The following is a 13,974-nucleotide window of genomic DNA, read 5'->3' on the forward strand; positions in this document are numbered from 1 at the left end:
TAATGTTTTCACAATGTGCCATTTAAGAATTTTTTGAAGAACCTTCATGTGCTTGGACTTTCAGATTTTTTTGTAATTCTGTTTTCCATGAACTAGAAGTTTCCTAGTGTGTTAATCCCTCTAGTGGAACCACAGCACTGAGCACTGGGTTTCTCACTGCATGTTGGAATTCCCTGCTCATTGTATTAAACTGCAGGTTGTGGCTTCCTCAGTCTGGATTGGGGGCTGCGACTGTAAATTCTGACCCCTTCCAGGTGATGTCTGCCTGGGCCTGGGGACACTGCCTGAGTACTGGGTTTTAGGAGACTGTGTCGTGGGCCGTTGTCCTTCAGCGTCATTTCATCTGCAGATAAAGGGACCTGAATAAATTTTGCTGTCTTTCAAAAATAAATTTTAAGGCAGAAGAATGGAATGAATTGTTTTTTCCTGTGCTATTTTTGCCCATCTGGATATTTTCTGTTGTTCGTATAGGCCCCTGATGATTGTAACTCAGAAGATCACAACCTTGGCCTTCCAAGTTCATGACGGTGAGGAAAACAACCCGGCCTTTGGTTCTTTGAGTGAACCTGACATTCGGAGTTCCACCTTTTACACTCTGTGCAGTCCAAGCTTTAAAAACTGCTGGCAGATCTTACTTTATCTTGTTCAAAATTTCCAGGCCCCTTTAAGTGTAGCCTTTTACTTTTCCAGCTATTATTCACCATTTCCCTGCTGAGTCTGTAGTCTACATTTCCTGAGCTGTTTGTGCTAAGAAGAGCGGGTTTTCTGTTTATCTTTACGGCATGTTAAATTGAAGTTAATTTTCTGTGCTCTGTGCCCGTCATTTCCAAATCTGCTAAGAAAAACAAAGGCGGCTGAGGGGGGGGGGTGCCTCCTTTCTTGCTTTGGTTTAATTTTGGGGATGTCCAGGAGATGCTAAAAAAGAAAAAAAATCAAACAGCATTGTCTGATGAATGATTTTTAAATGATAGCTGTTTATGTGACTTGGAAAATTATCTGATGAGATTGGCTTGATCCTGTGAAAGGTGAGAGGAGACATCTTCTGTTTGTATAAAATTAAAGATTTGTTTTGCTCGGGCTCTTCCTGGACATGGATGGAGTATATGGCTTACAGCTCAAATTGGGTTCCTGGAAAGATGAAGATGATCCAGGTGGGAGATATTAATATGGGCTTAAGAGATGCCAGTGCAATTAGTAATGGTATATTCTGCAGATTTGCACTGCTTTGCTGAATACTTTGTGACTGTTGATATGTCTTTGTTGATAGGTTGAAAAGGTGTATCTCTGTTTCTCCTTAAAGCTTCAGAATCGATTGAATTTCATTTGACCCAATCTCTTCCTAGTTCAGGCATGGTGATTTTTGTCATTGTGTAAAGAACTGGGTAATTTTAGTTCTCGGATGAAGTCTTTCTAGAGATCAGCCATCTGGTTTGCCCAGTACTGAGGTGGTTTTCCAATGTGTGACTTCCAGGATCAAAATCCTAATGGTCACACTTTTGAGGGTGGTTATAGGATGACGTTATCCCCCGTAAACCGACAGCAAACAAGTTTAACTTCTGAAATTTTTAGAGATGTAGTACTTAGTAAGCTCTTAGAAAAAGAGTAAAAAAATTTTTTTAAAGATTTATTTTTTTAAAGAGTGAATTTTTTAAAACTGCCTAAATGCACTTTTTATGGATTCCCAGCTTATGATATTTCTCAGAACATCCCTTTTTGATGCAGAGTGTTTACTTGCCTTTTTCTTTTTTCCCCCTTGTGTGTGGGAGGAAAGAGTGAATTCCAGAGACACCCCGCCTTCTCTGAGGCTTCTTTTTAGTTGCCTTCATAGTTGGTGACTATTGTCAGTCTTAGCTGAGTGTACAGTTTTAAATGTGACTTTTGTTTATAACACTTCAGCTTCCTTGGCTCCAAGTTCATGTGCACATTTGATAGGAAGCACAGAGGTGGTTTACAGGATTACATTTCCTGTCTTTTTTTTTTTTTTTGGAAGAGGAAAGTTCCTATTTCTTTTCCTGTTAGATCCCGTCCTCAGGCTCTCAGCATGTAGCAGGTGTCTGTATCCAGCAAGACAGAAGACTTATTCGGGAGAGAACTTCCAATGGCCCTTGGGAAATGGAATGAAAAGATCAGTTTGGGTGCCAAAACGTTTTTGAAAACCATCTGTAGTTTTTCATAATATGATTCTCTGTCAATCTTTAGGAGACCCGTTGTAGTGAAACATATGAAGTGGTGAGGACAGGTGAGGGTAGGAGATGGAGAAAACGCCATTCCAAACTGTGTGGTAACCCCTGACTGCTCTGCTCGTCCTGTGTACCTACTGCTGGGTGACTCTGTGATCCAGTGCAGGATTCTTCATGATTCCTGGAGCAAAAATACATCACATTTTTCACATAAGTTTGATCAGATTCTTGGTAACTTTGGTAACATCAATATCTCGTGTTTTTTTTTCCCCCCAAGATTTACTTTTTATTCTTACTTGAGAGACTGGAGACAGGGAGAGAGAAGAGGTGGTCTTCTATTCACTAGTTCACTCTCCGACTGGCTGCAACAATCATGGCTGAGTCACACTAAAGTCAGAAACCTGGAACTCCACCTGGGTCTGCCGTGTGGGTGTTAGGCATCCATGTACTTGGGCCACCTGCTGCTGCTTCGCTAGGTGCGTTAGCAGTGAGCTGGTTTGGTAGTAGGGCGCAACCGGGACTCAAATTTATGCCAGCATCCCAGGCAGCAGCTACACAAGCTGTGTGCCAATGCCAGCGTACAGATACTGCACACCTACATTGTTTTTTCTTTTTCATAGGATTAGGTCGAAAAGCTGAAGACCTCTCTGCTGAGCAGCAGCGGCTCGCTGTGAAGTAAGTTAAGGTTAACAAGACCTTCTCTTAGTCCCATATCCTGCATACAAGGTTTATTTCTTGAATCTGACATCGGTGGGCTCCTGGGTAGGCATATCAGTCTTTATCTTTTACAAGTGGTAAGGGAATGCTTGGGTGCAGTTGGAGGATAGATCCTGAGTGGCAGGCTTGTTGGATCCTATTGTCTGTGGATCTGTGATCGTGCCAGTACTGTAGGATCACCTTTCACTGTTGGGCAAGTGAAAGGGAATTGCAACAATGTGACAATTATCAGGGCACACTGGTGTGATTACACCCTGGTGTTGAAAATGAGGGGATGTGGGGCTGGAGAGAAGAACATGGGAGGGGGCAAGAGGAGGGTTGAGGGTGGTGCTGTGTGGGATGCCGGGGCGAGGAGAGGGTGCTGGAGCAGAAGGGAGCCTGTCTAAAGGAGGAGGGGGAGCCAGGAGGGGGAGCACTGCTGTGGGGCTGAACGAGGCACAGGGTGGCGCCTGGGTGAGGGTGGGGGGTGGAGGAGGCAGGGCTTGGAGGGGAGGTCCTGCAAGAACACATTCAGAGATGACCGGAGAATGAAGGCCACAGAGGATGGGGTCTTGGCTCCTTCGTTAAGGAGTTGAGACTTGGAAGCGATGAGAACCATGGGATGAATTTCAGTGAGTCGAGTTCCTTGCTAAGCGTTGTGGGGAGCAGAGAAGCTCCAGAGCACACCTCCCATGGCCAATAGCAATGGCCCGAGGGACCCTTTCCCCCACTATTCTGTATTCTAGAACGAGTCTCCCCAGACGCCCTCCAAACACAGCGGAGCTCTGTTCTCTCTGGATTCTTTTCTCGCTGCTACCTTGGCCTGTTGCTGAGGACTCATGTCTGCCTGCCGGGGCAGCGCAGACACTGCTGAGCAGTGCTTTCCTATGGCCTCTTCCAGTGGAAACTGGACCCACCCAATATCTGTTATGTATTTATTTTGACAGGCAGGAAGTTTTTCTCTTTCGAAGTATCTCCGTGAGCCCCAAAACGGTGGCCAAATGGCCAGTTCCACCTGCTTTCTGTTTATTACCTTTTGTGATAAACATTTCCCAGCCAAAGGAGTTTGTACTCTGGATCCTGTGCTGCTTTTTGCTGCCTCAGCCTGCCAGCAGAGGGCGCAATGGAGCACAGTGTGCCTGGGGCCTTCCTTTCTATTTAACTTCCCCGTTTTTTTTCTTTTTAAATATATTTTTATTTTGAACTTTGAATTGTGTGTTACAATTTCGTATAGGCTGGAATTCTCCCCCAAACTCCCACCCCCGTCAGATTTTTCCCATTTTGTTACAATAGTGTAGTCCTTCATAAGGAATCATAATTCTATCAGTCTCTTATTTCAGTGTACCCCGACATTGTTGGTACAGACAATGTCAGACAGTCCAGCATCCCATTGTCTACATCTGTCCAACGGTTTCATTGGGAATCCATCTTTCGTCTGGATGCAGGGATGCATGTTCCATTATATCCCCACGTCTGTATATGATAGACCCCAGGACTCCATCATTATACTTTATCATAAGATTCTGTTCCATGGATTTCGTAGTCACAGAGCAAGGAAAGGCCCTGTCACCTACAGTCATCTACAAAGATAACATCTGCATTTGCGATATGCAAGCTGCTAAATTCTGCAGAAAAATCAATCCTAAGAGCGTTTCAACTATGTTTATTTTTAGAGTAAAACCCTCATTTTTGGAATACTTAAGCTACCTTCTGAATTTCATGAGTGTCATAGCGGGCCCTTGTAACAATTTCGCTGACTATGTGGCCTTCATTGAGGGGAGACACGTGCAGACGAAGCTGCTGGAAGTGAACTGGAAGCAACGCCTCCCTCCCAGCTGCCCAGAACCTTCTCCCACTGTAAGTTTTCAGTGCCTATTTACCTAGATATTCAGAGAATAGGGTTTTGCTGCCACGCTGACTTTTGATAGTAACTGCTATAATTACAAATCCAAACAGCTTAGAGGAAATAGCTTGGCTGATAACCTTTTCTCTCATTTGTTTAAAATATTAGTACAGGTTGAGTATCCCTTTTCTGCAATGTTTGGGACCAGACGTGTTTCAGATTTGGGCCGTTTTTGGTGTGATTTAGGGATCTCTGCGTAGGCAGTTTTAGCCCTTGGCATCCCTGCTGTGATAATCTGAAATTGGAAATGTTCTAAAATTCAAAACGTTTTGAGCATCATGTTGGCATTCAGCAAGTGCTGGATTGTGGAGTACTTTGGTTTTGTATTCTGGGATTAGGGAAGCTCAACCTGTGTTGAGATCTGGTGATAGCAATTCTCTGGGCTGGAGCAAAGAGTATTTATTTTTGCAAAGGAGCTTGGTGGCTGGGAATATATAAATGATCAACTCATTAGTTAGTCAGCCAGTATTCAGTGTGCGTACAATGCCTTTACCATGTTTCAAACACTATGAATGTATTCTTTGTGAATTGAGCTTCACATACAGCAAAAAATAAGTCGTATGAATGCACTTCAAGAAGTTTATGGGAGTAAAAGATAGGTCTATCTGGTGAAAAGTCTTTTGCAAATTCATGTATATAAGGGGTATTCAAAACATTCACGGCAAATGGGCTTTTCAAAAGTTTTACTTATTTATTTGAAAGGCACATTTGCAGAGAGGGAGAGAGAGAGAGAGAGATGTTCCATCCGTTGATTCACTCCCCAGATGGCCACAATGGCCAGCCCTGGAATAGTTCAAAACTAAGAGCTAGGAGCTTCATGCAGGTCTCCCATGTGGGTGGTGGGGATCTAAACGCTTGGTCCATCTTGTGCCACTTTTCCTGGGCCATTAGCAGGGAGCTGGATCAAAAGTGGAGCAGCTGGGATGCTGGTACGCCAGGAGGCAACTTAACCTGGTTTGCCACAGCACCAACCCCCAAAATGCATGTTATGATAAAAAAAACTGCAAATGCATTTTGAAAATTATATCAAATAAACTTATCCTTTATTGAAAAATTGTGTTTCTTTTTTTTAATTTATTTGTAGATCAAAGAAACAAATTGAGACCTCTCATCTTGTAGTTCACTTCCTGAATGACTGCAGCTGTTAGGGTTGGGCCAGGCTGAGGCCAGGAGTGAGGAGCTTGATTCAGGTCTCCCTTGTGGGTGGCAGGAACTCACATTCTTGAGCCATCACCATTGTCTCCTTGGCAGGAAACCAGGACCAGATCAGTTCCCCACTGGCATTCTTGACCTGGTTTTATTGACCTGGAGAGAGAATTTAAGATGACTTTTTAGAAATAATCTTTTCATTTTAACAAATTCATCAGTGTTAGGATTATTTATTGAACTCCTGAATATATTTATTCTGATAAAATGTGCTATATTTAAGGGAAATTATAATTAATTGAAGGAATGATGAAAACTGGGAATGGAAGAAAACAGAGATAATTTGAGTTAAGTATTGCATAGCTTAAAGTCCAAGCAAACAATTACGAATTTGAAGTTAAGGTAGCTTGTTAATTACTCATAACTTTCGGGAAGTTTTGACACAAGTGAGCTCTTTGTGCTTTCTGGTCTTAGCTTCCGCTGCTTCTCGGAAAACGATTTGGGAGTGAGGTCACTACGGCCATGAGGCATCAAAGCCACTCACATGTTTCAAGGGAGTATCTGGTACCGGAGAGCTTCCAGGTTGCTCATGATTTTACTTAAAAAAAATCATTTTGGGGGGCCAGCGTGGTGGCTCAGCATGCTAATCTTTTGCCTACAGTGCTGGCATCCCATGTGGGCACCAGTTTGAGGCCCAGCTGCTACACTTTTGATGCATCTCCTTGCTTATGACTTGGGAAGGCAGCAGAGGACAGCTCAAGTTCTTGGGCCTGTGCGTCTATGCTGGAGACCTGGAAGAAGCTCCTGGCTCCTGGCTTTGGATTGGCTCAACTCTGACCATGTCAAACATTTGGGGAGTGAACCACCTGATAGAAGATCTCTTTCTCTCTCTCTGTAAAATCTGCTTCTCAAATAAAAATAAAAATAAAATTCTTTAACTAAAAACAGCAACAACAGGGGTTGGCACAGTAGCATTATAGACTAATCCTCTGCTTGCAGTATTGGTAATGCATTTGGGTGCCGGTTCAATCCCAGCTGCTTCACTTTTGACTCAGTTCCCTGCTTAAGACCTTGAAAGGCAGCAGACGGCGTCCTGGATTCTTGGACCTGTGAATCTACATGGGAGACTCTGTGAGAAGCTCCTGCTCTTGGCTTCAGATTGGCTCAGCTCTGGCCATTGTGGCCAGAAATCTCTCTCTCTCTTTCTTCCTCTTCTCTCTCTAAAATCTATCTTTCAAATAAAATCTTTTTTAAAATAAAACAAAAATAGTATTTTTAGGGTATCTCGCCACTTCGGGAGACATTTGTGTGTTTGGGCTCAGCCCATGAAGTTGTGAGGATATCTTTGGTTGAAGCACGCTGTTGGGCACCTGGGCAACATTGCTGGCGTCTGGCCCCTGGGAGCTGTGCCTCTTACTGTGGTTGTCACAGTTGTGGCTAACAGTGAGGCTGAACACTTGACCTTGTCAATATTTATTTTTAGGTCCAAGCCACCCTCTGAAGGAGATGCTATTTCTAGGCCCATATTTGCAATAAAGGTAGTTTCTTTATTTCTTTATTTATTTTTGGAAGATTTATTTTCTGTTTGTTTGAGAGACAGACTTACAAAGCGAATGAGAGACGGAGAGAGATCTTCCACCCACTGGTTTACCATGTGATAACCACAATGGCCAGAGCTGAACTGATCTGAAGCCAGGAGCTAAGAACTTCCTCTAGGTCTCCCATATGAGTGAAGCAGCCCAAAGCCTTGAACCATCTTCTGCTACTTTTCCAGGCAATGAGAAAGGATCTGGACTGGAAGTAAAATATCCAGGATTCAAACTGGTGCCTGTATGGGAATGCTGGCACTAGAGATGGAAGCTTGGTCTACTAGGCTACAGTGCCACCTCCATGAAGTTCATTTTGAGACATTGAAAACAGTGATCTGTTGAAAGGCATTCTCTCGAATGTCAGAAAATGACTTTATATAGAGGAAGAGAGAGAAATCAACCTGTCTACTGGCTCGTTTTGCCGAATGTCTGCGACAGCTGGGGCCAGGCCAGGACAAAACGAAGCACATGCAGCTGAGTTGGCCGCTTTCGCTTGGGAGGCAGGGTACTTGGGTCATCCCTGGAGCTTTCCAGGGTGCACATTAGCAGACTACTGGGACCAGAAGCAGAGACAGGACTCGGATCTAAGTCTCCTGAGACGGATATGGGGCAGCCCAAGTAGCGGTTTAACTGCTCTGCCAAATTGCTGGAAGGCTTGGTCACCTCTCTGTGACTTCCTTACGCTCTGTTTTGGGGGACAGTCTTTGGCACAGAATCATTCCTACCAGAGCTTTTTTGTTTTTCTTCATGGAGGTGACTGGGGGGTCATTTCTAGAGGTTCTACTGGCTACAGAAGCAGAAGCAAATAGCTATTTCTTACTAATGGAATATTACCAGATGTAATGTTGCCCATTTCTCTTTCAGTTTGGATAATGAAGTCTCCACTTTGTTTAGAGGATTTTTTCCCTTCCATTCTGAATGTACCCAGTGCTCAAGTGTTAGTCTCTGGTCTGTATCTAAATATAGCACCTAATCCTAATTGTCCTCATCAGACCCCCTTGTCTTGGGAAAAAAAAAGTTCTCTTAGGCCTATCCAAAGCAGTTGTTGGAGCAATGAATGCTCTTCTGAATATGTCTTTGTCAAACCTGTTGTGTTCCCTCCAGAAGCTTCTGAATGGTTCTGTTGATTTCCCCATTTCCAGGGAGCTGTGATACGCAAGTTATGCGTCACCTTGGTGTCTCTCCTTTTGTTTTTGACGCTCACGAAGACTTTCCCTGTCACATGCCTTACTGAAGAATGGTTTGTCCATGAAACGAACTTTTTGACTCAGCTCTGCTACTTATATATTGTCACCCAAGCCTCCAAGCCCAAGTATTATTTTGCATGGACATTAGGTGAGTTGGTGAAATAGCTCTAAAAGAGGGAGGAAATAGGGAGACTCCTTGGAAGGCTCAGCTGGAACAATGTTTTGGATCGCCTACTCAGAAATGGTCTGCTCTGCATTGCAAGGCAGTAGAGCCAGGGTCAGTTTTACTTCCCAACATAGTGCTTTTTCCACCCCCTGTAACCCGAGCCTGCGGCAAGCAAAGCAATCAGCCTGGCCGGTGTTTGAATCCAGTGTCACTAACATGTCAAAACGTGTAAGCTTCAGTTTGCACCAAGCAAGTGTGGCCAGTGTAGTGCAGTGGAAAGTTAAGGGCAAATTCCACAATGTTCTTGCTTTCTTGTCGTTTTCCTGGGTTGTAGGTACCACTGGATGTGCATTGCACATGTTTGACTAACACACATGCTAGTTTAGGTTGCGCTTCTTCAAGAAACAGTTTATTTTTTTTTTCCTAAATAAAGATTTGTTTATTTGAAAAGGTGAGAGAATAGGAGCAGCAGAAGAAGAGAGAGTGAAAAAGAGAGATCTTCTATCCTTTAATTCCCGCAAATGCCTACAATATTTAGAAGTGGGCCATACAGAAATCAGGAGCCTAGAACTCTCTCCAGGCTCTGGGTGCCTGAGTGCTTGGGCCTTTAACTCATTATCTGGTGCCTCTGTAAGCAAATTAGCAGGAATCTGGATCAGAAACATGGAGTAGCTGAGACTTCCATCAATGTTCTGATAATGGATGTGGGCATTGCAAGTGGCTTCTTAACTTGCTGTGCTACAACACAGTGAAGACTTACATCTCAGAAAGATGCTGACTTGAAGAGATTTTTTTTTTAAGTAGAAAGTTTGATTTTATTTGGTTTTATCACGTGGGTTTTTTTTTTTTTTTTTTGGCTGTTGTGGGATAACTTGTACAGTATTAAGCTTTTAACTCTTTTCTTTCACAAAAGTTTTATTCTCGGAGCAGTTTAAAGGTTTGCTTACGTGTGCGGTGAGCTCTCGGGCACACTTTGCAGCATTGGTGAAGGACTGTGATAAGCCTGGCTGTGTTTGTTTCCCACTTGGCAGCCCTGCAGGAATGGGACCTGGTGCTCCTCGGAGAGACTGACTTACCCAGTCAGCCAGATTCATGGACTCAGTTTCTAGTTTTAGCCCATATTGGGGAGAGCCAGCACCTCATAGACTGCTTCTCTTCTCTCAGTTCATGCTTTAGGTTTGAAGCTCCAAATGAAAATGTTTGCAAATATGAAATAACTATTTATTTGAATCAGAGCTATATGGAGAGGTAGAGAGTGTGAGAGAGAAGAAATTCTCATATGGGAGGGAGCACGTGAGAGAACAAGCTCCCGCCCACTGGCAGTTACTTCCCAAACACCTGCAAGCAGCTGGCAGGTGTCCCGGCGGCCAGCAGGTGACAGGGCCCACGGACGCCTGGGGTTCTGCTCCGTGGACGTACCCGGGGCGTTGGGAGTATAACGGTCACTCTGTGACAGCTTGCTCTGTGTACTTCACTGTTTTTCTCCCCTTACTTCCTTTTCTGTATCTCTGCCCTCACCCCTCCTCTCTTTTGGGTAGCTTCAGTGGAAATACCTCATTAATTTGTGTGGCCTTAATTTAAAGTTTGTTAATTTAGATTGCATGGGCTGAGCTGAAATGAACCTCTGTATAATTTATGAATAAAGGAAGCAATGAATAGTGTATCAGGGAATATTTAAACTGCTTCACTGAGTAATTGTTTTATCAATCTCTTTAAAACACCATTTACATATAATTGATACACTAATTATATGTGATTATAAATTTAATCCTTAAAGCTGAGCTGAGCGCTGTGTTAGTCCAGCTCTAGTTACTGTTTAAAGTAAGAAAACCGTTGTGGAGGGCTTAGCATATAATTCTGGTTGATTTCTACCTACTAAGTAGTACTAATTAATGAGACCCCACCGTAGCCCAAGTTGTGCTGTAATGATTACCAACTCCAGTACATTGATGTCCAAATTAACTATGTGTGTTAAAAAGGTTAGAGTTATGCAAGGAAAGCCAACTTTGGATTGGTGAACCTCTTCGCTGCTGTGAGACAAAAGCAAGTCTTGGATGAACTACCGAGGAACTCCCCATGCTGCCAGGGGAATTCCGTTGCCTTCTAAATGCCTTAGCTCTGAGGGTCACTGCCGTCGGACCCACACCATCCATCCATCAGAGCCGTTGTTGGCTGAGCTGCTTGTGGACTCAGAATCCTGGCATTATTTATACCACCTGAGTGGTCTGAATATTTACCTGATGTCTCCCGTCTCAATTACTGTCCTAACCAAGCTGGAGGTGACAGCCATCTTCCTAACTACTGACATGTGATTGCCAGGCACTGTGCCATGTATTCTACGGACAGTTACATTGAATTCTTTGAAGAGCCCTTTAAAATACACATTTATTTTGTTTACTTGAAAGGGAGAGTGACAAGAGAGAAGGAGAGACAGGGACTGGTCTCCCATCTGCTAGTTTATTCTTCAGATGGTTGCAGTGGTTTAATGATGGGCCAGACTGAAGCTAGGAGCCCTAAAATTCACTGGAGCCCCTTCAAGAGTAGCAAGGCCCAAGTCCCTGGACTGTCTTCTGCTATTTTACCAGGCACACTATCTGATAACTAGATTGGAATTGAAATATTTAAAGCTCAAACTGGTGCTCTGATGTAGGATGCCAACATCACCGGTGGTTGCTTAACTTTCTGCACCACACTCCTGGCACCTATCAAGTGTCTTTTTTTTAAGTGCCATTAATATATCCATCTTATGGAAACTTCTAGAAGTCAGGTAACTTCCAAGGCCTTGCATAGAATTATTCTGTTTTTTTCATCTTAAATCTCCATTGTTTAAAGAAATATTTATAACTTGAAAGGCAGAGAGAGACAAAGAATTTCCATCTGCTTCTTTACTCCCCCAAATGCCCACAACAACTGGATTTGGGCTAGGAACCCACAGCTCAATATGGGGATACGAGTAGCCAGGACCCACGTTATGTCAGCTGTCACTTGGTGCTTCCCCAAGTATGCATGAGGCGGGGAGTTGGGATTCCATCCTAGACATTCTCATCTGGGAGTTGGATTCCAAAATGCAAACTTCACCTGCTGCACCATAATGCCAACTCTGCGATTTCTGTCTTAACTGTTGTGTGGGTGAAATAGGAAACATGCTGAAATATTTCATAAGCAAATGGAAGGATAGTAAGCCCTGAAGAAATACACAAAGAAATAGTGATTTTTTAAAAAAGATTTTATTTTAATTGGAAAGGCAGATGTACAGAGAGGAGGAGAGAGACAGAGAAGAAGATCTTCCGTTTGTTGATTACTCCCCAAGCGGCCACAAAGGCTAGAGCAGCACCCATCTGAAGACAGGAGCCAAGAGCTTCTTCTGGGTGTCCCACATGAGTGCAGGGTCCTAAGGCTTAGGGCTGTCCTTGAATGCTTTCTCAAGCCACAGGCAGGGAGCTGGATGGGAAGTGGGGCTGACAGGATTAGAACCGGCGCCCAAATGGGATCCTGATGCATGCAAGGCAAAGACCTTAGCCGCTAGGCTACCAAGCTGAGCCCAGAAACAGTGATCTTTTTTCTTTCAGGCCTGAATAGGAATTGTGTATCAGAGGCTGGAGAGGGGAGAGAAGAATTAGGGATCATTGCTTTGGTCTCGGCTCTGTTGGGAGTTGTCAGTTCAGCTCTCCATGGTCTCCTGCTCCCAGGATAGTTTACCTCTGTCATTTACAAATTGATTCCTACACATGTAAAATCTTAGTTTGTTTCCTGGCCCACCATCATTCTCTTTCTTTTTCACTGTTGACTTTTCATCTGGTTGGTTTGGGAGGATGCCGTAGAGAAATGCAGGAGCTTTCCTCCTTTATTGTAGAAGAAATCAGGTCACTGGGCAGTGAAGCCAAGCCTAGATAAGCAACAGTAAATCATCAACTATGCTAAAAATAAATGAGACAGCACAGGACAGGCTGTTCCCCTTTAGTGCAGCTCTGCACAAGGCCACGTTGAGTGAGGCTTGTTGAAGGAATTCTATCCTACGTTGGAGTATGATTTTTAGTTTTTAAGAGAGAATTATTCTAACAGAATCTGAAGTAAGAGAAATGAAAAGAGAAAACTGACCTCTTGGTTATCATCGTAGAAGTGTGTTGAGTTAACCAAGCGCATGGCTGATTATAAAATTATTTACTTATTTTGTTTGAAGGTCAGAATGAAAGCGAGAGTGGGAGGGAGTGAGAGAGAGAGCATACAACCAATCAGGAGATTTTTCCACCCACTGGCTCATTCTCCAAATGCCTGAAGTCACAAAGCCAGGAGTTGGAAACTTACACTCTGCCATGTGGGTGGCAGACACTCAAATTCTTGAGGCATAACCTGCTGGGTTTAGAAGCGTGCATAACGAGAAGTCGGACTCAGGGTCAGAACTTGGGCTTGAACTTGGGTACTGTGGTATGGGATGTAGAAATACCAGGTGACATTTTTACTGCTACACCAAATGGTTGCTTCAGTGGAAGAACTTTATTAAAGAATTGATGGGAGATCAAATATTCACTGCTGAGGATTATAATGTAATGAAGCCAAATAAAGATGGCGCTTTGAGTTTTCGACTGACTTTATGGGATAAAGTGGTTTTGATCATTGTGGCCACATGTGGTCTTGATTGCAGCTGGCCCCAGGTTCCCCTCTCTAGCTCTGTTTGTCGTCTGGATCATTTTCTTCACTGGATCTTAGCGGCTCCATCTCATGTGCTGCTGGCGCAATGTCGTTTCCAAGTCCAGGTTGAGCTCTCTTGTCGCTTGCAGAGCTGACTTTTCCCTGACCCCGCACTGCATCTCAGTTTATGCCCTGCCATTTTCAGTGGCAGCTCTTGATTCTCTTATCGGTTCTCTGTGTCTTCTGGTCTTTACTTCTGAGCTTAGATGTGCATTTACCTGTTTGCTTTCTCCCTTCAGATCACTAAGTCCTGCTGCTTAACTCTTCCTTCTGATCTTCAGTTCTCTTTGAGCTTTTCTTTTGCATCTAGCACCTTTCCTACTTCTTAGCAGGTGCTCACCAAATGCTAGGGAATGAAAAAAAATCAGATCTACCGAACAGCCAACAGTGTATTTCTGACTCATATTGGTAGCAGGTG

The 13,974-nt window shown here is 43.7% G+C and overlaps 1 protein-coding gene across 2 annotated transcripts in view; it reads left to right on the plus strand.

The window, feature by feature from the left end:
* MBOAT1 (membrane bound O-acyltransferase domain containing 1) overlaps positions 1-13,974 on the plus strand; it is a 101,651-nt gene that overhangs the window by 68,015 nt on the left and 19,662 nt on the right. For both annotated transcript variants that reach the window (XM_058667573.1, XM_058667568.1), the window contains 4 exons: positions 472-527; positions 2,801-2,855; positions 4,550-4,733; positions 8,657-8,849. In XM_058667573.1, coding sequence (XP_058523556.1) covers positions 472-527; positions 2,801-2,855; positions 4,550-4,733; positions 8,657-8,849 — 488 coding nt within the window. The remainder of the gene's footprint in view (positions 1-471; positions 528-2,800; positions 2,856-4,549; positions 4,734-8,656; positions 8,850-13,974) is intronic.

This window comes from Ochotona princeps, chromosome 1, assembly GCF_030435755.1.
Source record: "Ochotona princeps isolate mOchPri1 chromosome 1, mOchPri1.hap1, whole genome shotgun sequence".
NCBI lineage: Eukaryota > Metazoa > Chordata > Mammalia > Lagomorpha > Ochotonidae > Ochotona > Ochotona princeps.